This window comes from Vidua macroura, chromosome 5, assembly GCF_024509145.1.
Source record: "Vidua macroura isolate BioBank_ID:100142 chromosome 5, ASM2450914v1, whole genome shotgun sequence".
NCBI classification, from domain to species: Eukaryota; Metazoa; Chordata; class Aves; order Passeriformes; family Viduidae; genus Vidua; species Vidua macroura.
In genome coordinates, this window is record NC_071575.1 from 21,172,477 (window position 1) to 21,198,098 (window position 25,622).

Sequence of the window (25,622 nt, forward strand, 5' to 3'; positions counted from 1 at the left end):
TCAGTCACTAGGTAGCAGTTGGTTTTTTCTGTCATGTATGGGCTAGCCAAAGACTAGTGTATCCACAGAGTTTATTCAAGGCAGATAGCATTACAGGAATCAAAACAGAACTCTTAGTTCCTGTTCATTGATTTAATCCTTTGTTTTTAGCAGTTAAATATCCCTGTATTCTTTAGCCTAGCCTCAGTTATCCTGGATTTGAGCCCCTCTTAAATCCTAATTGCATAGTATTCATGTTAGGAAGAAAGGTGGTGTGAGGTGATGCACAGAGAAATAAAACAAGTCCCAGGTCACCTGCACAGGAGCAGAAATCTCAGAGCCCTGGGTTCAGTGGGCCATCTTTCCTCCCCTTGTTTGAACTGGATGTCCTCCTTTATTGCTGCCCCCTCCTTCTAAAGGGTGGTCCTTGGAGGCTGTTTGGAAGGCATGGTGAACTGCACACTGCTCTTTCCTTACTCTGCATCAGCTTGCTGTATTAGCAGAAGGTAGTTTGCAGCATTTTACAGCATCTTTCCCTAGCACCAAAATTCAAATGAATTACGTATATGGATCTGCATGCAGTTGTTAGATGTTTCATATTTTCTTTAGGCTTGTGCAAAATACATGATATGGTGGAAAAGGTGCTACAGATTTACCTTTTTTTTTTTTTTTTTTTTTTTTTTTTTTTTTTTTTTTTTCCCTCTCCCATGAGTTTGCATAGCTTGTGAGACTGGGATGATACTTTATGCTTAGCTTTGCAGCCAATTTGGAATTCTGGGCTTCTCCCTATCATGTTTGCTTCTCTTGTCTGTTTCCTCCAAGTCTTTTATGTGGAGTTTACAGATACTGGTGCAGTTTGCATAGCAGAAATTGTCCCTTTGTAGCAGCTGGTGATGGACAGCTGATTAAGCTAAACCTTCAAAAGGCTTTTGAAAAAAACCCAGTAGTACTAAATTTATGATTTGCAAATGTTGTATCAGTACTACTGGGTTAGACAGCTTTAGACCACCTAGTGTAGGTTGATCTGACTGATAATACCCCTTTGCTCAGGGCCACCAATCCTTGTGTTTGTGGGGTATTTACAGTGGGCACAGCCTGTGTAATGTGGGGCACACTCTCTGTGTTGGTGTGCATGGTGTGAAATCATACCTCGAGGCTAAGCTGGTCGTAAATAGGTTCTGAAAGAAGTGATCCTTTCTCTCTGTGCTCCATTTGGCTCGGAACTTCTTTTTCTTGATCTCATAGAAAATAAGTAATGCCAAAGAGAAGAATTTATCTCTAAATCCAGCTGCCTCCACCATGGTGGATGTGTTCCTCTGCTGTCCTTTTGAGAGGCAAGCTGGTGTCCAGTGCTGGCTGTGTCCATCTCAGCAGTGCTGACAGCAGCAGTGTGGGGGTTGATGTGGCCTGACATACCCACAGTGCAGCTGCATGTCACTTCTGTCACCTGGTAGTATCTGTAGCTCCACAAGGAGAGCCTTTGCATGTTTAGTACCACCATAGCACTGTCAACCCCTCTCACATCCGCGTTGCTTTAGAAGTGAGTGGACATCCGCTCCCCCTCTAGAGGAGGGGGGTAAATGTTTGCTCATCCACAGTGTCTCTGATCCAAGTGTGTTTTCAACTTTGCCTTTGTATTTGATGGCGGGTCCTCCTTCCCCTTGGCGCGTGTCTGCAACGTGCTCATGTGCCGGCACGCGTGTGCTGCCCTTGAAAACAGACCAAACTTATTAAAATCATTGCTGGTTGCCATGGCAGCTGTTGTCGCTGTGGGCTATTAGGAAAGGCAATTACTGCTGCATGCTGGGGAGTGTACAGGGAGGCTGTGGGCAGGGGGGTACAGGCGACTGCATGCTGCTGAGTTCTGTGACTGATAGCTTGGATGTCACAGTGAACAAGCAGCAGAGGAGAGAAAGGCAGGAGATACCCTGTAATGAGGTTTGGGCAGTATTCCACCTCCTGGGCAGGCTCATTGAGAGATTCCCACCCTTCCTTTGATTGTCAGGGGGTCGAGTTTCACGTTTTCAGTTGGACACAGCATAGTGCTGCTCAGTGACTCTCAGCTGGCCCAGGAAGTGAAATGGAGCTGGAAAACTTTATGTGTGTTGAAGATACTCATCTAGTCCCTTTCCTGCTGTTTCCTCTCTCTGAATATTCCTCTTCAGTACTTACTTTGCTGTTTCCTGTACGTTGAATGTCATGATATAAAATAGCTCCAATTTTCTTGGAGTGAGTAGGATCACTTAAGTGAAGTGCTTCTTATAATGAATTTAAAGCTACAGGGAAATTGCATCCTTCATCTTTATTCTCTGAATTTGGGCAGCATATGTCCAAGCAATGCCAGCACTGTTTGTGCCAAGTGCAAACATGTAAAGAACTGGGATTGCTTTATAGTGCAGAGTTTGTAGGAAATCAGTAAATTCAATGAAAGATTTGAGAGCTGTAGGTGAGAGCTGTAAATGTTGGGGATATAAAAAACTGCTTTGGCAGTGTTTGACAGAGCACTGCACTCCCAAATTGAAACCCTCTGTCCACTTCAATTTGTTCTGCTTTCCTTTTCCCTTGTGCTAAGCAATGGCCTGAGACCTTGCATTGCTCCTTGCTGCACAGGAGCTCTTCCAGGAGGCTCTCTCTGTATATTAAGAGGTACATCATATAAGTTTCTTCTGGCTTATAGAATCCATGATGGTGTCAATGAAGCTAAAATGATGGCTGTCACCCCCTTCAATAGGGAGACAAGTCCCTGGAGGCATGGAGGAGACAAAGTGAGAAGAATAAAGCAATCCTCTTGGAGCAGGCGAAATTTGGATCTTGTTTCAATTTCTCCATTTTGACTGATCTCCCAGCAGCTGTTTCCATAGGCCCTCTGGATCATGCCCTTTGGGGGATAGCGGTGGTGACTCACCCGGCTGCGATGGTTTCCACAGCAGCGTGTGAGAGCCTGGCTTCCCAGGGAGCCGTGGCATCAGGAAGGGGAAGGTTTCTGGTATGTTTGATCCCTCAGCGAAGATTATGCTGTGTCTGTTTAATTAGAGACTGCTTTTTTCTTTACTGGTGTACTAAATATAAATGGTGGAGCTGGTCTAATATACTTGAAGTTGCAAATGTCAGGAGTCAATAGCTTTATTTTCCTCTCGCCAAATCTGATTTAGTTTTAAGTACTGCCACTAAATCTAATGATGCAGTAATTCCTGTTTGTTAAAAGGAATGAGGGATTTAGGCTGAGACAGACTTCATGCTCTTCTCCCATCTCTCTCTCATCCCACCTCTGTTTTACAAGGGAAGAGCTACTGGTTTGAAGGTGTTTGTACAGTAAGATCTGAAGGTCAAAAGGCTCAATCTAAATACACTGTGTACTGAGTTTGCATTCAGCTAACATACCGTTCTTAAGGTTTTCTCTCTGCAGTTTTTGGCACAGATTTGTACATTCCAAGCATTACCTTTGTGGCAGTCAGCAGAGTGCCAAAAAAATTTCAAAAATATAAAAAATGCAGTAAAGATAAAGAAGCCTCTTCTGGAGCCCAGGCTTCATGTTCTGTCTGAGATTCTTTGTTTGCTGAACTACAGTCTAAGTCGTGGCAGGCCCTAGGGAGATCTGTAATGGGACAGACATCTGTGCTTAAGATGCCTTGCCCTGTTGGTCTGCTGTGCAGGAAAAGGAATAAGTATCAAACGAGATATTTTTTTTACCCCCTCTGGGCTCCTGCTGAGCACAGTGGACCCAATCTACCTCCATCTGCTTAGCCTTGTACAGTGCCATTGCAGATGCTGTTTGCTTGTGCGTGTCTGTGAGCTGTAGCTCGATGCCTGGGAAGTACAGCTGATACTGTCGGCCGCTGTGTGAAATGTGCGATACCAAATTGGTTGGAAAGTCCTTGAGAGCAGAAACGAGGTGGAGAACTCCTCATGGTGAATGAAGACTCATTCAGTGCTGCTAGCAGCAGCAGTGAAGCTCTGCATCTTGCAGTCGGCTGCAGTATCTGCTGTTTGTTCATGCCCTGGCCGATCTGGAATGCTTTTATCCTAGCCAGTAGGATAATGTGGGCTACCTTGTCTTGGGGCAAAACTGGCTGCTAGGCTGGAGCAGGAGGGAGCATGCTCATTATGTGCTGGAGGCATTTTTGCCATGTTGCAGCATGTGCTGGGAGATGCATGATTGAAAAAATGGGAGCACCTAGAACTTCGGCCTGACCTGCCAGGTCTGTTGTGGCCTCCAGACTCGATGTCTGGCAGAACAGTTTCAGTATTAGATGTCTCTTGGTGGAATGGGGAGGAAAGAAATCCAGAGATACTTTTTGCCCTTCTTGAAGCTTTCCCATTCTAATGGTGGCAAGAAGAAATTGTGTTTTTGGAGTGCGTTGAGTTGAAATGATTGTCTGTTCTCAGTCTGCATAGAGTAGATGAAAACTGTCCCCAGTGTTTCTGTGTGCTCTAGGTCATCATTAGACTTGGCCTGACATGGACTGACCAGCACAGAGGATTTTTTCCAAAAGCTGTTTCCTCTGCTGTAGGATGCAGTGTTGTAAGCCTATTGCTTTGAAGGTTAGCATGTTTCATATCCCCAGCACTTGTATATTGTCTTGCCTTATCCCTTTTTTCCCTCCCGCAGCTTTTCCTGTTTCTGATAGACTAGTCTAACACAAACATTTCCAGGGACAGAGCAATGGCTGCAAGAGAATAGCCTCCAACCTCTTCTGCTTTAAGCTTTTGGGAGCAGGGCTGATGGAGAGCACATGACGCTGCCGGTGGCTTTTCCTTCCCGGCGGGACACAGGGAGCTGTGTGTGCGAGGGGAACAAGCTGTGCTGTGTAGTGTGTCGGCGCTCCGCTCCCGCTGGTGGCGAGGGCAGGCCGGGCTGCCGCCAGCGTGGCACAACTCGCCGAGCCGGCGGCTCTGCCGGGCACGGCGGGCCTCGCCCGGCCGGGTGCCACTCGCGCACCGCCTTCGGTCCTGACCCCGGGCGGGAGTGCGCGGAGCGGCTCAAGGCGATGCGAGCGGCTTCATCTTTCCTCGGCATGGTGTGAGCGACCGGAGCGCCTGAATTATTCACTCCTCGGCCTGCTGTTCCTATTGAATTCCCGCGTCGAGGCACCCTGCCAGCACCCGCTGATGAATTCATTGCTGCGCCTGCCCCAGGGGCACCCTGTGTGTTCGGGGCTGGAGGGGGCGGCCGCCTGCGCCGGGCTCGCCCTGGGGTTGTGTAGCTGCGGGTCGGTGGACCTGGCTTGCCCTGAAAGCCTTCCATCCGCAGCGTAGGTGGGCGCCGGCCCCTTCGCTGCTCAAAGGGTTGTTGGCAGGTCTGCGTGTGTTTTTTATCTGTCTCTGGCTTGCAGCCGTGCTGAAGCCTGCCTGGGCTCCCGATCCCGATCTTGTCCCAGCTCTCCACGTGCAGTATCTGGTATTGTGTCCTATCTGTATTTCGTCTTGGTGGAGTGGATTTCTCTGCAAACCACATCCTGATGTTTCACACATCATTTGAGGTTCTCCTTACTTCTGTATCCTGAGCTTTCAGGATTGATTGTGCTAGAAAAAAAAATCACGTTTCACAATTTCTGAGAAGAATTTTTTTTTATTGTTCTAATAGAAACCATTTCCCTTTTGTCTATGATGTTACTCTTAGTAATCAGAATAATTTTTTTGTTAAGCATTTAAAAGATCTCTTCTGTTCACATTATCACAACTCATAAAAGCTGTTGAAGACACATTTTATACTTTTGAAAGGAGGTTATCCCTTCTCTTAACAAGAACTTCTGGATGTATGTTTGGTACTATCTTCATTATGTTGATCCTCTGCTTTGTTCCTCTGTATTTTCTTTTTTAAGCAATTACAGCAGGTGGCTGGTCTTTGGGGAAGCTTCCTTTGACCTGTCCCAGTTGACAGGGGTGGATGGAGTTTCAGGTCCTCCTCCTGGCTGCACAGAGGAGTGGTTTTTTACCTCTAATTGGATCATGTAAATCGTCTCTTTCTTTGTCTGGTTCACTTTGTCCAGAATCTCCTTCTGGATTTTGACCAATAAATCAGCCTTGACAATGGATTGACTTTTCCTATAGTAATTACACTGATATTTGAAACCTAGTGTAACTGATGAGCAAAATAGGTGTAATAATCAGAATTGAGACCAATTATATTCCTCAAAAACTGATTTCTCTAGTAGAGGCAATATGTAAGTGATGGAGTACAAAGTAACAAGGGCTTGGTGGTTTTTTTTTTTTTTTTGGTTTTTTTTTTTTTTTTTGTTTGTTTGTTTGTTTTAAATCCTGCACTGTTACATCCCTCTGGGACTAGTATTTGATAAAGTGCTAAGGGGTCCCCAGCGTCTGACAGATGCTGGAGAAAGCAGAACTCCCTTCCAGAGAGAAACCCAGTCCTTTAATGCCTGTGCAAATGCTGGATGCTGGAGTGGTGCACCTTTCTCCTGGGCCATGGAAATCTTTTCTTGCTGAATGCTGTCCCCTCAGCCAAATGCAAAGTCTTTGAGAGTCACTGGCCACAGTTTGTAGTGTGTGGTTATGTTGGGCAATGTGGGAGGAATGATGTGCTGGCCTTTTTTTCCTCACTTTGGCGCTTATGCCTGGAGCAATGCAGTGTGCTGTTACCTCTGAAGTGGTGGCTACAGTACTGCTTGCTGTGGCTTCTCTGCAGCACAGAGCAGAGTAATTCAATGGAGAAAGAGGAGCAAAACAAACCCCAGGAAAGCCTAAATGACAGACTGCATGAGCATCGACTGGCTATTGAATCAAAAAGGCTAGAAGGAAGGGAACAAAGGACAAAGTCATCTGTTTTGTCCTTTGTACAGGCAGGAATGGAGAAGAGGTGTACTGTTCCCTGTCAATAAAGGAGAGAGAAATGTCTGAAACAAGCTTCCTCCTATTGCTTTTTAAGTTGGATGAGTGGGAGACATGAAGTTGCAAAGGTGTGAAGCCTTCATGCAGCAACCCGGAGAAAGTCTGGGACTGTGCTTCCTGATTAGCACACAGGGCTTGCAAATGTGTTTTTGCTGTGGCAAAAGCATCCAGCCCCTCCAGAAGTAAATACAAAGGGTGGCAGACTGGGACTCATAAATGGTGAGACCTACAGGTAGTCAGTTGGGAAGCTGAGCCTGGTTGTAATACATGGCATCCAGGATGCAGGAGAGCCAGAATTGCCTGTCCTCAAAGAATGGCACTCTATGCTTCTTTGTTCTCTTTGTGAAGTAGAGATTCGATGTTTCGGAGTTTCTCATTCGTAGCCATTTTGGCTTCAGTAATGGCAGCAGGAGAAACAGAAAACTTTTTCTTCCTTCCTTCTTTTTTCTTCCCCCAGGAGATTTTTGACTGTTTTCTGAAGGAAGCAGATTTTGGTCTTTTTCTCTCATCTTCCTGATCTGATTGAAGAGCAGTGGGGGACAGAACTCAATCTGTGATTTGCATGTGTTCAATCCTTCTGTCCCAAATCTGTACAGTGTCCTTCTGCGTGGCTGATAACAGCTTTCTTATGCAGCACTTACATCTATGTGAAATTACAGTATCCTTCTTTATTTTTTTCCTTTTTCTTTCTCTGCTGCTGCTTCAAAGCTGCAACTAATCCTCCAGGCACCAGTGCTATCTTTCAATAGATTCTGACTGATGCAATGCTGTCTTCTCATGGGATGGGATTTGGGAGGTGCAGTTTTTCACCCAGAGGATTACAAGCTTCATCTTGATACAAACATTTTTACACTACAGGTGGTAGTGTTGGTGCCTCAGGACTTTGTTTTTGGCACTAGGAAGATACACTGCAAATTCAGGAATGCTCCTAGACGTTTATTCCTTTTTGTGTCAGTTTCAGATCTACAAAATCTCTATTGGTGTTGATAGTTGCCTAGAAAGTTTAGGAGTCTGTTATGTTTCAGTTTTGGTCAGGTTCATATATAACTATGTATAATATAGGTGCAAAGATATGTTTTATATACACACAACCTTATCTTCTGTGGTCATAATTTAGGTGCTTTCCTGTAATGCATTAAGCAATGTGACTACTATATGAGATTTGTTTTGCTCTTTCCTATCCCTGTGAGGGAAAGCAATATATTCTCTTTTAAGATTAGTTTTTGAAGATTTTTCTTTTTCAAATTCTTATTGTGAAAGAAAATGTATGCATACTTTCAGTATACCTACTATGAAGTCTTCTACATGCCTCATCCTACCATTGACATTCTCCCCAGAATCAGTGTTCTGCAGTTGGTCTTGTCAAATCTGTGACATCTGTTTGTGACAGTGGTAGATGGGCCTGTAGCTAAGAGCTATGCTTTTGCAATGGGAAAACCTGGGGAAAAAGGTATTAGCATTTGTTTTTGTAGGTCTTCTCCAATTACCGATCTGAAAAATCGCTACCAATTGTAAATAGATTTAATTGAAGAAAATGCCTTTTCCTTCCTGAATTCTCACAGCTCTGGACATAATTAATAGACCAACCATGACAGCTTGGTTTTGAGTACTCATTACTACTATCCTTAGAGCATCACTTTGCTCATGAAAACTCAACTACAACCTTAAGCAGCTCCAGTCTCTAGTAAAGCAGCAGCAGACTTGCTCCTTGCTTCTGAGGGAGAAAAGAGCAAAGTATGAGCCAACATCACCTGTATCTGGTGATGTTGGCCATACACTACTGGAGATGTTTTGGCATGAGGAAGGGAAGCCATGAATTGTGATGACAATATGACTTTCTTCTGCTTCAGATGATTGCTTGATGTTTCTGATGATCAGTTCTTCAAGGGAGTAAAAATTCTGAATCCTAAAGCATTGTTTTAGATGCCTGTGTAAAAGGCTCTGAAATGCATGGAGGTCAAGGACTGGTAGTTTCTAAGGAGGAGTCTTGTCAGCAAAGTTCTCATTGCTGCAGTTGGTTTAAGCTGATGGGAAACTATGCTTTCATTGAAAGAGAAGCCCTGCCTGCTCCCCGACTCCAGCCATGTGGTCATGCACCCTCCTATGTACAGGTGTTAGGGATTACGTGGCCTGTAGTGACCACCTTTGTTCATGAATCTAATCTTTCTCCTTTTTGAGGGATTAGTTTCCAGGAGGATCAGCAAGCTGATCTGACTTGCAGTTTTCTTCTGTGATCCCTGCTGTGCATGCAAGAGGTGAAGTAGGGATGCACACTTGGGAACCAGAGAGGAAAAAAAATCAGAGTGATTTACTTTGTTGGTACAGTGATTTTTGAGGTTGGCTTAATCTGGCTCTAAAACCCATACTCTTAAAAAGTTTGTATCACTGTCTAGCTCAAGGGAGTTTGAGGTTTAATCCCTTTATACTTTGGCCAAGCAATGTGCAGAAGGAAGGAGCAAGTAGAACTGAATTTGTAGGACTGCAACTGTCTAGAGCTTTAACTAAAAATGTTGGCTATATTTACAAAAGAACCTTGAGAAATAAAACAAAAAACCCAAATGGTGCTTCGGCAGGGTTTTAACATTTGACTGGCCCTCTCCTCTGCTATTTGCCACAGTGCCTTAGGTCTGCTCCAGCTCAGAGGTTTGCTACACTGCCAGTTTCTCTGTACCTAATTTAAGATGTTTGTGTCTTCAGTGGGAAGGTGCTCCCTTTTTTGTTTCCTTCATCTGAATGTGCTACATAGGATTACATGATGCTGTAATTTCAGGAGCCCAATGCTTTTAGATCTCTTTTGTTCTGCATTTCATCTGTAGGCTCAGGTAGGGAAATGTTACTTCCTAATGCAAAGAAGTCTCCAGGGATTGCACACAGGAGAGAGGTTTTTAGACTAAATTGTGAAGGAAACAAGCTTTAGGTGAATGTGCTGTGACAATCCCTCCCCACACATGCACACTTACAAACCAAGCAGCAATTTCAATTCCATTTTAAAGTTGGGGGAATTGTAATGCTATCACCTTCCTAAAAGCTTTGTGGAAAATGATGATGGGATGGAAGAGATGCAGACAAATGCGCCACGGAAGGCAAGGCGGTCAGGACTTGTGGATTATGCACTCCATGTGGAGCAGCTGGACAATTGGTCTGGCCACACCGCGGTGTTTGCTCCCTTTTGCCCAGAGGGACCGTAGCAGGGGACATGGTGAGGGGACTGTGGTTATAGCTGCAGAAGGCTGGAATGGGAAACAGTCAGGGGATAGAGGGTACAAATCCTCGAGGAGCTAGTTTGGGTTAGTTCCACTGCCTTGTTTATTCCATTGTCTTGCAGGCAGGGAAGGGAGGGGGCTTTGATGCTTTTGTGTGGTGCTGGCAGGAATGTGCAATCCTCGGGGGTTTGAGACCTCCTGGAGGGGGGAGTGGGTCTTCTTCCAGTGGCTTCAGACTATCCATAAAGACAATAGGGTGGAACTGAGGCTCTGTGAGGAGTTTGTATGCTGTTCCTGAGGACTTTCTGGGCTTTAACTAAACCTAAAGCTCATAAAAAGAGATAAATGCGTTGGAGGCATGTAGGATGCTGCCGGGAAGAACTGTTTCTGTCTCCTGCCTGCTTGACAGACCCAGATCTTGCAGTCTCCCAGGTTCCTGCAGTGTAGCAGCCTGGGGCTTTATTACTGCAGTCACCACAAAGCTCTCTGGCACCTTTCTTGACCTTTCACAGGCCAAATTTCTTCCTATAAGCTCATGCTGTTTAACCACAGTCTTATTTTTGTTGTTGATGGCTGTATTTACACACAGGATATATAAGAATATCCAGTACCTGAGAGTGCTGGAAGTCTCTCACTCATTTTTCCATTAATACATAAAGTTCTTGTCCCTTCTGGGCAGAATACAAGCAGCAGCAGCAATTTTGTTATAAGCAGGGCTAGCATTCCCATCTGGACCAAACTGAAGAATTCAGACCACTTGCAGATACCTCTCTGGTTAATTTTGCTCTCCCATAGATAATTCTTAGAAAAGTCTTCAGAGAGGCTTGCCTTGCTTCCCTGCAATGAAATGGAAACAGTAACTTACTGCGAATATCTGGTCTGGTCCCCATAGCAGGTGCACGGTGTTTCGTTTTCTATCTTCCTCTCTTTGCAGAGAAATCTCCCAACTTTTATTCTTTTTCTTAAAGTTTTGAAACAAAGCATGTACTTAAACTTGAATCTATTCCAGAGAGGATATGTTCCTCTTCTGTGAGAGAAGGAGATCCTTTGGTAAGTGTTCCTTTTCTCCTTGTTTTAATAGTGTTCTAGCTGTGACCATTGCTTGCATGGGAATGCTTCATCCCTCCTGCATAAATTATTTGCCTAGGTTGGGATATCATGTGTAGCCTGCCATCCTGTGAAGTTTGTCTAGGCTGGGTATTTCTGGTTAGCTTAGGAAGGATTTCTCTTTCTTCATATGCTTTGCAGCAGGTAGCTGTGACCACAGCTACCATGCAGGTAACTCAGGGCAATGAGGTTTAGCAAGAGTTTTGCATGAGCAGTGAGGAGGTTTGTATAACACAAGAGGATTCCAAGGAGTCCTTAGTTAATGGCTTAGAAGACTTGTTATTTTAAGGCTTTCTTTTTTTGTTATTATTTTTATAAATTGCACTCTGGTTACAGAGAGCTTTGGCATGTGACTACATCCCATTCCACCTGTCTGTGGCCCATAAGAAGGTGGCATGTTAAAAGAAAGGCAGAGGTGTGTTTTCTGTAGTGGCATGGTATTGTGTTATAGCAGGAATCACTCATTACTTTTTGTATGGAATTGCTTAATTGGGATATTGAAAGGTTAGATTTGATTTTGTTTTGATACTTCTCTACATTTTTGTAGGCAAATGTGTAGCACTCCAGTGTCTAATTAGAAGGAAAACCCTGAAAAATACTGATGTATGTGGGAGAGATGAATAAAGGTAAAGCAAAGAGGGAAGGGTAAAATCAGGCTTTATTTATTCCTGGAGATAGCAACCCTTGCAAGGGGAGTAACCCTCTAATAAACTGTTACATGAGGATTTATTCTGGTAAAATTCAACAGTCATGACCTCTGCTTTTCCCTTTTAAAATACTAGTGAATGGCACTTTGGAGACAGACACCCTCTTTGTCTTCAGAACATGTGCTCAGGCACTAAGAGGTTGTTCCCTTATCAGAAGGAGCCTGTCAGGGCTTAAAATGGCTGGATCAGTCTCTGCTGCCCTTCTGATCCTTAGTACCTCTGAGGCAGTAGGGGAGCCATCACCATGATGATGTGCTTTGCATCATGGTCCTTCTGTCTTCTTAAGAACAGAACTAAATCTTTTGTGCGTGTCTGGATTATTTGTCTCTGCTAGAGTGGGTTCTCTCAAATCCATGTGCTGATTTATGGCAGAGAAATGGGAGATTCCAAGGGACGGAATTCAGGTTATCCCTGAATGTGCACAGCTCCCATTTGGGGATATTCTAGCTGTGGAATGACTTGCTGTCCATTTCCCCCCCGCCAGGTTTATCATATTAGGTGCATTTAGTGCCCTGGATACTCTTTGGGATGCACTTTGGGGTGTCCCTCGTAAGCAGAGGGAGCTGCCATGCTATGCAAGTTGCTCTTGCAGCAGCATGAGAGGGGGTTCATTCCCTTTTAGAGATGCTCTTTTGTTCCCTGCTGTTGCAGGGAGAGGAGCTTTCCAGGAAGGGGATGAAGAGGCCAGACTTAATGGTCTTAAGAGTGGATTTACTATTTTTTTTTTTTTTTCCATTTTGCGAAGGAAGGCCTGGGAGTTGTTTCTCTCTAACTGTTTCCAGATGGTGCTGCTGGAACACAAAGATTTCTAGTGTGTTTGGGATGGTGGCTCTGAGACCCCCAACCCCCCAGTGCTTCCTGTGCAGCTCCACAATCCTTCAGGCTTAATCAGAAACAGTCCTGGCTGCTGAGGCAGGCTGCCCCAAGCCCTCTGCTTTCTCCCTCCTCCAGGCTTTTTAACCCCTTGCCATTACAAATCCAGCCCATCAGCCTGCCCACCTCACTTCTCTCCTTTCTCAAGCTGCCTGTGGACACTTGCAGTGTTCAGAGATGAAACTGCATTTGGCTAGACTACTTGAACAATTTATGTCTTTGGGGAAAGGGAAGATGGCTTGTAATGTGAACCTGGGAAAATAATTTCTGTAGCTATGTAGGGCAGCTTATGCAATCAGGCCAGTGTGTCCAGGGCACAGAAAATTTCTCTTGCACCTCTTTGCCTGCAGCACTTAGTATACAGTATGATTTTGTCAGAGTCGTGTGCTGTTGAGCCTCTATCTCTTTTGTGCCAATTTCCCTTAGAGCAAGCCAGATTTAATTTTATATCATAGGCTCTTCACACCCAGCTGACAAATTAGCTTCAGCTTTTTTCTTCTGAAGGTAATATGACAACTATAATTTCGTTTGCAAAGTAGGAGTACTCTTGTTTGTTTTTAAGCCTTTGAGCAACAGCCTGTGAACATTTGTAAAATCAGCCAAGAAGCTTGTGATCAACTGACTTCCCTTCTGGATCCATGGTGTCATCTCCCTCGTCCTGTTCTCTCCTGTATTCTCCATCCTGTTATTTTAGAAAACAGAACAGTGAACTGTCTATTAAGGCAAAACTCTGTTGTCCTCTCCACCTCGTGAAAGCTTGTAGTCATCATGTTCGAGCAAGCCAGATTTTCATGCCATGAACATGTTGCCCTGTAATGAGTTGGCTTAGTGTAAATTATGTGTGAAATGCTTCCTCAGCCCCATGTAACAATTATGGCATCCAAAGGTGCCCCCAGTGCTGGATTTTAGAGCTTTGTTATGAGCTCTGTCCTGTTTCTGTTGAGTAAGAGCATAAATGAAGATGAACTGCCATTTTAAAATGCTTCTGCTTAGTAGAAGAGGAGGGAAATCAATATTTTGTGCTATTGACTTCTGTGCATGCAGAGTGTCCTTGCATTTGCTGGATCACAGACGTCACACAGTGCAAAGTATTCCCAGGGGCTTTAACTTGCACTGGATCTGTTGTTGCTACTGTAGGTCATGGACCAGTAGAGTCAGACTGTATTTTCTTTATGCCTGGAGCAGTATGAGGATGGACTACCATATGTAGTCCAAAGAAAGTGTATGTTTTGCACATTTAAATTACACTAAATTAATGAAATCTCATCTACTTGAGTATCTGAAAACAACCATTGGCTGATCTGGAAAATGAAAAACCTAGTTGGGGGAAAGGCTGCTTCTGACCAGAGGCCTACTTCCATTACTTGGAAAAAAAAAAGACAGGGAAGAATTAGCATTGTTGTAAAGAATATGTGTAAAATACTTCAATTTTAGCTGTGGAAGTGCTTTTTGTGTGTGAAAATCCCCTTTCTCTGCAGCAGTAGACGTCTGTACTGTAACTCCATACGGACACTATGCAGCCTTAGCATGCATTTGTGAACTTGTTGCATCATGAATATTTTAACAGACCTGGAAGTATTTAAACTTTTCGGTGTGGTTTGGTCCGATGTGTGTTTGTCTGTATTCCATTCTGCAGCTTCTGCTATGCCAATCAGTTATTCTTCCTATTGTATACATATGATTTCACAGAAAAGAAGTGCTAGGAGACTGGAGTTAAGAATACGTATTTCAAAATACAGAAAATTACACTGACACGTTTGGGTGGCATCACTGGGGCTCTAATTTAGCAGGGATGCAGCCATCCCAAAGTTGCCCTGTTCTGTCTGACCACCTTGTGGGCTTCCCTAGCCAACTGCTCCAGACTATTCAAACTCTGGTCGGGGCAGGAGACTATTTTTATTAATCTGACATCACTTTCCTTTCTTGTCTTTACTGTGTCACTGGGCTTCCCGCCCAGGGAGCCTCTGGCAGGCCTGGCCTCCCTCCAGCTGGGCTCTGCCGTGGTCCTGCCCCTTCCCGATGGCCGGGCGGAAGAGTCGCAGTCCCACAGGGGGCTGTGGGTACCGTGTCCCTGCTACAGAGTGGGTGTCCAGCTTTGTGGAGCTGAGAGGCTGGGGTGGACACGCAGGACAGGGCCCCCCTTGTGCTGTGGGGCTGGAGAGGAGCTGCAGGTGGGAGCTGCATTCCTTGGAGCCCTCTGAGGCACCAGGGACATGGCAGCAGGGGAGCTCTCCTGCCCCATCTGTCCTACATCCTACTGGCTCCCATGGAAAAGATGGTATTTTTAGGATATGGGGAAGCCTGGAGCAGAGGAGGGGGGGCCTAGGCCGGAGGCTGCTGTCGCTGCAGCCAGAATTCCAGGAAGGAAGAGGGGCCGGATGAGCCTCTGTCTTGGCCTCTACTGGGCTGCAGAGCGGGGAGCTTGGGGGCACTTTTCTTCTCTCATGGGCATGGCCGCTGGCACTGGGTCCCCTCAGCTGCACCCCTGCTTTTCCCTCCCTCAAGAAGTGGCCTCAGCCATTGGGGTGGGTGTCAGAAGCCAGGGCTGTGCTAGCCAGCATTCTTCCCAGCCATCAAGGGCAGCCGTGCACAGAGTACTTGTTGTGGTGGCTTTTATCAAAATCTCAAGCTGGTAGTCCCCAGATATACTTAAAAAAAAAGAGGAGAGTAGTGGGGTGGATAGGTGAGAAGTGGATGAAAAGTAAAATGTAAGTCCTGCTGCTTGCATCCAGGAAATTGTACAGGTTGTTGATGTCAGAGCACTAACAAGGAAGCAAATAAATGGAAGGTCTTTGCTAGATGACATCTGCACATGTGGAAGACAGCCAAAGCCATGAAGCAAGTTTAATTGAAAGTGAAGACAGCTGAAGAGAAGTGTCCCATACTATAGACACAGTTACTGATGCTGCAGAGTGATTAGCAAGAGCTGTATATCAAATTAGGATAAGTATCGAGGCAGAAGTCTAAGATCCATTTAAAAACTGCTTAGTTCAGTTTTTCATTAATAATTGGTAATTCACCCTTAGATGTTACTTTCCCCATTAATTTTATCCAAAGACAATTTGGTGTAGGAGACAGCACGCACAATTGAGGGGACAGACTGAATTCATCAGATACACTTGGACAAAGAAATGGTTATTTCCTTTTTGTTTATATGCAATAATTTGTGCAAGTAAGGGTCTGATAAAGAATTGCCTATTTTCTTAGCAACTGATAATAAGATCAAGGCATTTACAGTTTTAGCAGTGCTCTGCCACAGTTAAATACTAAAAAGCCTTTTTCGAGACAATCCCCACACCCACCCCATCTTTCCCCAGCACAGGGTTTCTGTCTTTCCTGTATGCAAGAAGTAAAACAAAAAAGATGGTGAAACCACTGGGCTGTGATGAACAGCACTGGGATTTCTGTCTGGCTCATGATCTTTACTTTTTTGCAACTGTCACTTTCAGATTAATAGCTTCGTAGCCAGTGTTTTCAGCCTTTTTTTTTTTTTTTCTTATTGTGAACATCTTATTCACTGTGCTCTGAGAAAGTGGCTTCTGTTTGTCTAGTACAAGTCTGATAAATATGTAGCTTGTGCTATTTCATCACTTCAAAAATCCCATTTTGCTTTTGGGAGGAACAAGTAATTTCTTGTTGCCTTTTATTCATTGCTCTGTGTAATCCAAGGGTTTCTGGCTTTCTGATGCAGGGACTCTCCCTTTTCACTTCTTTCCAAGCTACCAGGTTGCTGCACCACCCATAGCTCTTGGGGGCAGCCAGAGCAGAGACAGATGACCTGTTCCTGTGAGTTTTGCTGCTGCTGTTCAGAGCTCAGCAGGTGGTTATGGAACTTGAAAGGACTACATTAACCTCACTCCACTTATCCTGGCATTGTCACTAAAGCAGGAATGCTTCAGATCCAGGGAAGAGATTGCTTGGTCATCTGGTTTCTGAGATTATCTTCGCAATGGAAAGGACTCAGCACTTCAAGCTGAAGCTTGGGTTCAGCAGGAATTGATTTTCTGGTGGGGGGAAATGTGGATGAACTCGCTAAGCTAATGGTTCCTACAAGCAAAGTTTTAATCTGCAGACTTTAGGTTTCATTTGGCTGTCAGGAAGCAGTTGCTGATCAGGCCTCAGTGATTGTTGCATCTGGCAAAATGGCAAGTTGTGATGTGAAATTGATTGGTTCTGGGGTCAGGTTGGTCCAAAAATAGGATTATTGTGTTTTTAAGCTAAAATTTAGTTTTAATTTTCAGAAAAGGGTAGAAGGACTTTCAGACCTTCCATTATGTGTTAGAGCTGTGACGTTTTCCCTAGGGGAATGACTTTATTCCAGTCCTTTGAGACCTTTCATAAGTTAGTGCCACCTGCAGAGATGATCACTTCTTAATGGCATCTTGGTTGATTGGCAGTTCCTTATGTTTTTAAGGTATGTCTAATTCAGCAGCTCTTAGAATTTGTCAAGTTGAGAGGTATCAAACCCCCTAAAAACTCCAAAGCCTGGCTGTTCTGCTCGTGCAGGAGGATCTACTTTGAACTTCAGTCATCTGCAAATGACTGTACTGAGTTTATCTTCTGACCTGAGGCAGTACCTGTGACTTGCAGTTTGTGGCACACCTTACTATTGCAAGTGCCAGCGGAAAAGGTCTTGTGTTAGCAAGGCTGGGAAATGAAAGCATGGTAAAACTTTGAAATAAATGGGTGGTAAAGACTTAGTGGATTTGACTGAGTTGTGACTTTTATCCTGTCAAATCTAGTTGGCCCGCACAGAGGCTGTCGCTGGAGTACAGCCACAGTGGTCACACATCCTATGGAAGTGTGGAGGAAGCCCATGTGTGAGATCATCCATATTGTTTGAATAAAATTGCAATGTGTGTTGCAGAGAGCTGATTTCTGGTATTAGCTTCCAGTTTTATTCTCCCTACTCTAAAGCAGATTGCAAGTGCCTGAGAAATGCCTTTCAGTGGTAAGCAAAGTAATGAAACATCCCAGTGGCAGTTTGATTTGATTTTGCAGGCTAGTGCTACCTAACTCAATTTCTTTATGAATGTCTGGTTGCATGTTGGCGTCGAAAGAGAATGTAATTGGCAGGAGGGAGCTGTGCAAAAGAGATGGAGTTATCTGGGGATTCCCTCTCCCATCAGGCTGCTGCCAGAAGGCAGAGTCCCTCTATGTTTGTGGTGGGTACTTATCTGTGTCAAACCTTCCCTCTCTCTTTTCCACTTCCATTTTGTGAGATTAGTTTTGTTCATGTGCAGTCAAAGGAGGAGATTGAGCTGTATCCTCAGCCTCTGCTGCCTTAGATTGCCTATTAGCAGGGGTTTTCTGTCTGGATGTTGCTGGACTGTGCTGTTCCAGTTGCAGGAGTTTAACGCTTTCACTTCTTACTCTGTTTAGTTTTCAACAAAAGCAAACTCCGTATGGAATAATCATGCAGCAGGCCCCAGATTCACCATTAGTGACCTGTAAAATTGGCAGCACTGGAGATTATTGGCAGGAGACGGTTTCCCTAGGCGCTTCCTGCCTTCTCTTGGAGAGTTAAGTTCAATTAGAGCAATGATACGCACAGCAGGGATTTTGCAAAGAGTCCAGTACTTGGTGGTAGCATTGCTGTATGAAAGGCAAAGAGATATCTTTGGCCTTTTTGTGACCTTAGTGCTCCAGCTGCTGCCCTCTTTCTAACCTCTGCTATCTCGGAACTCTCACTAATGTAACCCTCTTTCACCTCTTCTTTTACCTCCCAATGCAACCATATCCCTCAGACATTTTTAGTCTGCATTCTGTGAGGTTTGTCCTCCAAAAAACAAAGTAGAGATTGTGGGATGTGGAGCATTTCCCCCTCCATTCAATTTTTCTTGTTTCTTTCTGGCTTCTTATGTATTATAGACTGCCCTCAGATCTCTGTAATCATCTTTCTCTTCACACTTTTGTGATTTGCTTCTACTTTCAAAGCTGTTCTGTTTCTAGCTGTGGTTTCTTGGCATCCAGGTTCTGTGATTTCAGGAAATCCCACAAAGTTCAGTTCTGTCTCTCTTCTGCCACAGCCTCATGATGACTGTCCCTCTTTATTAGTCTCTTATGTGAAGAACATCATCCTGAAAATAACAATTATATTTTCCTTTCTTTATTATAACTTTCAGCTTACATTCACTGCCCATATCTTTAGTATCCATAAGGGGAATTTGTCCATTAATTCCTTATTCTCTGTGTAGAAATCTTTCTGGTTTTCAGGGTATTGAGAGAGACTTGCACAGGAACTTGTCCGAGATACTGACCTTGCAGGTGTGTGTATAAGTGCTATTAAAAGCATGCCTGGAATAGTCTTTCAAGAGAAGACCATCTCTCCTGATACAAGGTGGATGTTTATGGTATTTAGACATACATTGGTAAACTGTAGTTTGCGGGATAAACAATCACAGTGCTTATAAGGTGTACTTACACTGGGGGAGAAAAAGACTAACAGTACATTTCCATCGTGCTGTTGTTTGTTCTTACTTGAGTTCATACTTAAAATCCAAAACCTTTGAGTGGTGCTGTAGTTGATGGTCTTCATTTGCTTCTTCCAACTTCTGTGTTTTTCCTTCTGTTTCCGAATAGTTTGTGGAGTTTTGTGCTTAACCTGCTTTCTGGCTGTTAGTATTTGAGAAGAATGTACTCACGCAGTGGCCAGCCTAATTAATTACTGTTAATCCCCAAAAATTGGCTGCTAAAAGTTTTGTTGTCATTGAAGCTTTCACACTGTGCATGCTACTGTATCATGAGAACATGAGAAGAGGGTGATTGTTTCCTGGCAGGTTTCCACAGAGAATCCCCTCGGCAGGCTTGAGGTAAAGAGGAAGAGAGGGAGGATGGATACAAACTTTAAATAGCATTTCTAGTCTCTGCACTGAAATAATAGCACCTTGCTTTTCATCAGGAGTTGTGTTAAATTGTGTTTTGTGCAAACTGTGAAATTGTGCCAGTGGCCACATGCCCTGTGTAGGGTAGTAGACCTCTCTCTGGTAGGAGCTGGCCTTTCACTCAAATGTCCCAGCACAAAACCTAAAACATCTCAACAAAACCTCTTTCCTGACAGTGATTGTACATCTCAGTCAGCTTCATGACCATAATGTATTTGCTTTTGACAATTTGAGATAGTTTTGCTGTGTTTTGTCAGGGCCTCTCTCTCCTTCCTCTCCTTCTCCAAAAGCTGCTGGAGAAAGTGCAAGGCTGACTTAAGAGTTCCTCCTCACAAGTCATAACAGGAGATAGACTTAGAAAGTGATTGTGGAGGGTGGCTGTTTCCCTTCTTCCTCCTCCTCCTAGCATTCTGCTGGGAGTTGCTTGTGAATGCACAGGGGTACCAGGGTGGAATTGATATAGACTTTGTCTAGTTTAGTTTATCATCCTCTGCTCAGTCAGAAAGATGCATGCCTGAGGCATGTGAGTGCCTTTTCCCCATTCTAGAGAGGATGTGTTGGAGGGAGAGGAACCAAAAATAAATTTAGAAACAGAAATAAACATTTAGGAACTATTATGTTATCTTAATCCCCACTGCACTGCTAAAATAGAGATGGGTCTGGGAATTTCATAGAGAAATTCCAGAAGTGTTGGAGGTTCATATATTCCTGCAGAGAGGATGATGGAGCTGCCAATATGTGACAAAACGTGTAGGCTCAGAGTCCCTTCTGGGCTGAAGAAATAAGGCCTAGAGGATTGATTTCCTGTTGGGAGTGTTGAGATATTGCACAGGCTTACTGGAGTGTTTGAAGTTACATTGACTGCTTTTAAAGTTCATATTAAACTATTAATATTGTTTTGAAAAGGAAAAAAAATACCACGTTTACAGCTAATGTTTAGGGAAACATTTCTTCAAGGCTGGGCGAGGTGCACAATAGTTTCTGTAATTTTATATTCGGTTTTGTTCAGTTTTCATCACAGTAAATGTGTTTGCATATCAAAAATTTTTGGAAAAGGACCAAAATGATACATAACTGATATTGCAGAGGGTAGAGTAGGATTAGTTTATGCTTATTTTATGGCTTTGATATTTTTTTTTCTTTCTTCTACACAATTTGGCATATGCAGTTAAAAATAAATTTTAGCTGCATTGGCTTACATGGAAAAAAGGAAGTTGGCAGAATACTTTAGCTCATTCTTCTCCCATTTCATGCAGGGTCTTGTCTTTGGCTGAGTTAAGACAGGCCTATATTTCCTTGCTTTCTATTCCTTGTAACTCCTACCTTCACTCTTGGTTTTCTTGTCTTGCAGAACGAGCCCCTGACTTCAGGTTATCATGGATATCCAGGAAGAGACAATCAAGTAAGTGTCTGATTGCAGTAAATGTGTGTGTCCATGCATCTCTGTACACTTAGGCATGTTTTGTCTGACAGTTTCCTGGCTATCGTGTTATGGAGTAGAAATAGTTTTGTTCTATTGTGGATTGTTTGTGGAGACATGTGATTAATTGACTGGGTTTTTATGGCTTCCAACAGTATGTGGCAAGGTGCCTGATAAGGGGTTAAATATCATCCATATTACCAACAGCTCAGGAAATTCTTGATTCTTTAAAATGTCACAGCTAGAATCCCTGTCCTAAGCTCCCACTGTATCTCCTCAGTGTTAATGAATGTAGATGTTCAGTGCCAGTACATGCTTGGCCCTGTTTTATACTTATTGCTGTAATTCTGGCATCTGGGGAGCAAAACAACACTGAGTTTTTGTGAGAGTCTGCTTTGCTGGTGGAGTAGGGAATGACACGTCCTGTTGGGTTGTTTCTAATATCTGTGAACTTGTCTTGCATTCCTTTCAAGTCCTGCAGGGCCCCTGCCCCTGCTCTTATTCAGGATGCGTTCCTACAGCAGTAAAAATTACACTGTTCAGTGCACTGCATCTGTAAGCATTCTCTTGCCTCCTGACAGAAGACAGAGAAATCCAGCTGATGAATTTGCACGATGGAAGGAGGAGATGCTTTGGAACAAATGAAATTTAATGGTTGTAAGATACAACTGTCACACATTAAATCTCCCTTCTTAGAATGAATTTTTTTTCAGTGTTCTGCAGTACTACTGCAAAGCAGTGTATGAGCCAGTGTAGCAGGAAATTAATATGCACGGGAAAATCAATAATGCAGCACATTTCAGTAATGAGCAAATAACAAAACCAAAATCAAATTCTTTAATACTCTCAGGTAATGCTATATAAAGAAAGCGATTTTCATCATCTCTTGATGAGTTCTGGGTATATGTAATAACAGCTTAATGGGAGATGTTTTTATGAAGGAAGTGCAGCATAGTGCAGCTTCAGCAACTGAAGAGCTTAAATCTTTGGTGTTTGGTATGTGAGTACAAGTTTATAGGAGGAAATTATTCAGAATGTCTTTTGGGATATATTAAACTGCTAACTAGCACAAATAAATACTACACACTGGGATGCTGTGAGTTGTGTTCCTATTCTGTCCAGGCTAAGTGAGGTAAGCTAGGCTGTAAGACAGAGCCAGTCAGATCCTTAAAGTGGTTCATATCTGCTTTTGGCTTTCCCATTCTGGTAGCACCTTCTGTACCTTATTTTGGTGCTTCACTTTACCTACCCATTTAGGGATGTTTTGATACCTACCAGTACATCCCACCTCTTTCTCATCCTGTAAGAACTCTTCTGATTTGAACATCCAGATCTGCTATTGCTGGCAGGTTGCTAGATCAGCGTAGATGGGCATGGGAAGCTGTACTACAGCCAGGATGTGAAATGAGAATTACAGCTTGGGCAGCCCTGGAGAGCTCTCTATGGGTGAGCACAGGGTGTAATGAATGTTAGCAAGTGCATGTATGTATTTCAGACAGCAGATAGCTTTATGGAATTTTCTTGGAGGACAAACAGCTCCAGTTTAACTTGAATGTTTTCATTTAGCAAATGCTTGTGAAAATATTTTTTGGCTTTTTGTTTGTTTGTTTGTTTGTTTGTTTTTTTCTTTCTGCTCTCTACAACATTTTGATCTGTAGTAAGTATTTGTCCTTCTGTCTTGCTTGTGTCCCTGAAGCAGCTTAATTTCAGATCTGGTTTTCACTAATGAGGTTTCAAGGCTTTTAGCTAATCTGATTGCCAGCCTCTAACTTGATAGCAGCAGAAAAAGAAGTCTTTTGTTGCCACAGGCTGGGGCTAGTGTGGGAGAATCAGCAATGGCTGATCCATCACCTGCCTTTTTGCACTGGGAAAGGAAGAAGTGATGTGGGAATATGTGTAGGGGTCCTCACCCTGTAACAAAGTAATTATGAGATACAGTAGCAATTGTGTTGGATTTCCTCAAATTAGGAGCTGGATTTGAACTGGTGAGGGTAAGTCAGTGTATCGTGCTCTTCCACATTGTACTTCTTTACTGTAAGTACTTCTGCTGTGTTTTTTTTTCCTCACTGTTTTCTTAAGGAGAAGTAACAAAGCAAAGCTTATTTTAGGGCTTTTCATCCTGTGACCACAGTAGTCAAATTCTGCCTTTTCTTTCACTTTATGTAGCATCCTACTCCTCCTTCACTTGTTTGAATGCCTTTTTCGTTCCTTCAGGCTCTGAATGCTGTTAATTGCTGGCTGCAAACCTTTCACTGTGCTGTTTTTACACCCTCTAGTGGTTAAATCACACCCACATGTTCCAGATTATTGGAGTTTTTATTCCTGCCAGTGGAAATGTGTGATTGGTATGAGTCCTGACTTTAACCATTTGGGAATGCTTAGGTCTCCAGAACAGAGTTTATTTTGTATCTTTTCCCACGTATTTAAGCATTCTGTTGTCACCATGCATGGGCAGCAGTACTGAAACAAATGAGATGAGGTTCATGTTGAGGCTCTTTCTCTCAGAATTCTGGTGTTGTGTGATTGCTTTATGATAACCCAAAGCCCTGGGTGGTTGTTCAGCCTCCTTGTTCCTCCCCTGCCCTACCAGAGTGTTGCTTGCTGGACTTTTTGTGGTCATAGGACCTGGGGAGCGTGTGTGCTAAATCATTATTGTGTAAGTTTGCCTAAAAAGATGCTTTCTGTTACCAAAGTGTTGCACTACTGGACCTATGTTACAGTCCTGTAAGGAGCTGGAGAGCTCTCTGAGACTGTTCTCAGAATTCAAGGTTTGCTCTGTGGATGCCTAATGGTCATTCAGGAATGGCAGGATACCCTTCCTTTTCCCAGACCTAGGCTGATGGCAAGGACAAAGCTCTATGGTAAAGGGAAAATGACAGAACATTAGTGTAACATTGCTAACTGAGATGAGAACCAGGTCTTTTGGTGAGGAGAGCTTATTCCCTGGGGACTATTCAGTTTTTCAGCCCTCTGTTAGGTCTGCCAACAAAATGGTATTTCTTTTTTTGCAATGCAAGTGCCTGCCTAAAATGCAGTGAACCAAGACTTCTTTGCTTCATTTCCCAAGCTGTGACAAACAGCTCTGAGGTACTTCGAGTTGGTCTCAACATGGAAAATGAGTGGTACAGCTATACTGATACAGCTTTTACATATAGACAAACTCATCAAGAATACATGTTCTTCTTCCAGAAGGCTGTTGCATGCTGACTGTGCCAGCTCATTTTGTATATAGCCAAGGCCTATATTATATTGCTCTAGTGCTTTTCATGTCCAAGTGTATTAGACATGATATCTGAGATTTGTTAGAGTGCTGAATACTGGCACATCTGTGGCAGAATTTGGCAGCTGCACAGAATAATTTTGTTCCCCAACAGGAAGCAAAATGAGCAAGAACACCTTGTTTAGCTGCCACTAAAGGGAAGAGAGGAGGAGAGAGAGTTTATGGAAGCAGGAGGTAATTGCACACACCAGAACTGGGTCAGGATGTTAGAGCTATTATACCTCTTCTGTTATGGAAAGTGATCCTCAGCTATCACAACATGTTAGGATATTGGTTTGAAGCCTCTTTTAAAAGCTTGTACTTCCCTAAGTATAGTTCTTAAATCAAACTGGGCCATTGGCTTGGTGCTAATGTGGTGGAAGCATTGTTACCTATCACAAGTGACACTTCCTTCAACAGCTTAATTTCAGTGGCTGGTTTTCCATCTGAGCACTCACTAGGGCCTGACCCGTTCTCCTGTATGTAGATGAGGCTGCAGCCCAAGCTAGTGGGGTGCCTATGGCAACTGCTAGGAACAGCTTTATCAGTATCCTCTCAGTTTTGAGTTCAAGCTTAAGGTGAAAGGCTGTTAAATCCTCCCCAATTGTCAGCCTTTTCCCCTGGGTCTTCACTCACTTGCTGCATTGGAATATCTGACAGGGCATCGCAGGCTCCAGGCGGATGTGTGCGCTGCCTTCCCTGGGCCACAAGCTGGTGAACAGCAGGGGTGGCAGCCTGTGAGAACAGGAAGCCTCCCCGGTGCTTTTTTCCCCTCCCTGTTTGTTTTCTTTGCCCAGTCCCTTCTGATGTGGGGAGTTTGGCAAGGAAGACCTTCATCCTGAGATGTGAAGGGTGTGTGAGAGGTCTCATGGGGAGGCAGGACAGCAGGTCACTGGGCTTCCTGTTGGAGCTGGCTGCACAGAGGTGCTGCTGCTCATTGGCAGTCTCTTGGCAGCAAACAGCAGGGATCGCCACACAGAGTTCAGAGGGGAAAACTTGTCCTCTCTCATCTCTGTGGTCTGAGACTCCTTCATCTATCTTCCTCTTCTCCATTATGTAGATGAAGTGTGAATTTGGGAATATTGCCACATCTTGATTAGCAGCTAAGTGCCCAGCATTGATTAGGATATCCACCCAAAAAATCTCTTGATTTAGTACCAACAGCCATGAACAGCTTCATGGCTCTTGCCATGAAGCAAATAAAAATATCATCCTGGAGGAAAATGGTTTGTTTTCACTTGTTTGTTTTCACTTGTACCATGATAGCACCAACCACAGTCTCTCTAGTGCCCTGCTTGGTCAGTTTTGTAACTAAGACTCCCTGTCTCAAAGTTCAAATCTAAG

General features: G+C 43.8%; 1 protein-coding gene across 8 annotated transcripts in view; it reads left to right on the forward strand.

Annotated features, from left to right (window-relative positions):
* Positions 1-25,622, forward strand: part of RBFOX2 (RNA binding fox-1 homolog 2) — a 171,059-nt gene that overhangs the window by 14,227 nt on the left and 131,210 nt on the right. For all 8 annotated transcript variants that reach the window (XR_008437083.1, XM_053977393.1, XM_053977395.1 and 5 more), the window contains exon 2: positions 20,951-21,001. Coding sequence is in view for 7 of the 8 variants with exons in the window: in XM_053977393.1 (XP_053833368.1) it covers positions 20,951-21,001 (51 nt within the window). In the remaining variant the exon portion in view is untranslated. The remainder of the gene's footprint in view (positions 1-20,950; positions 21,002-25,622) is intronic.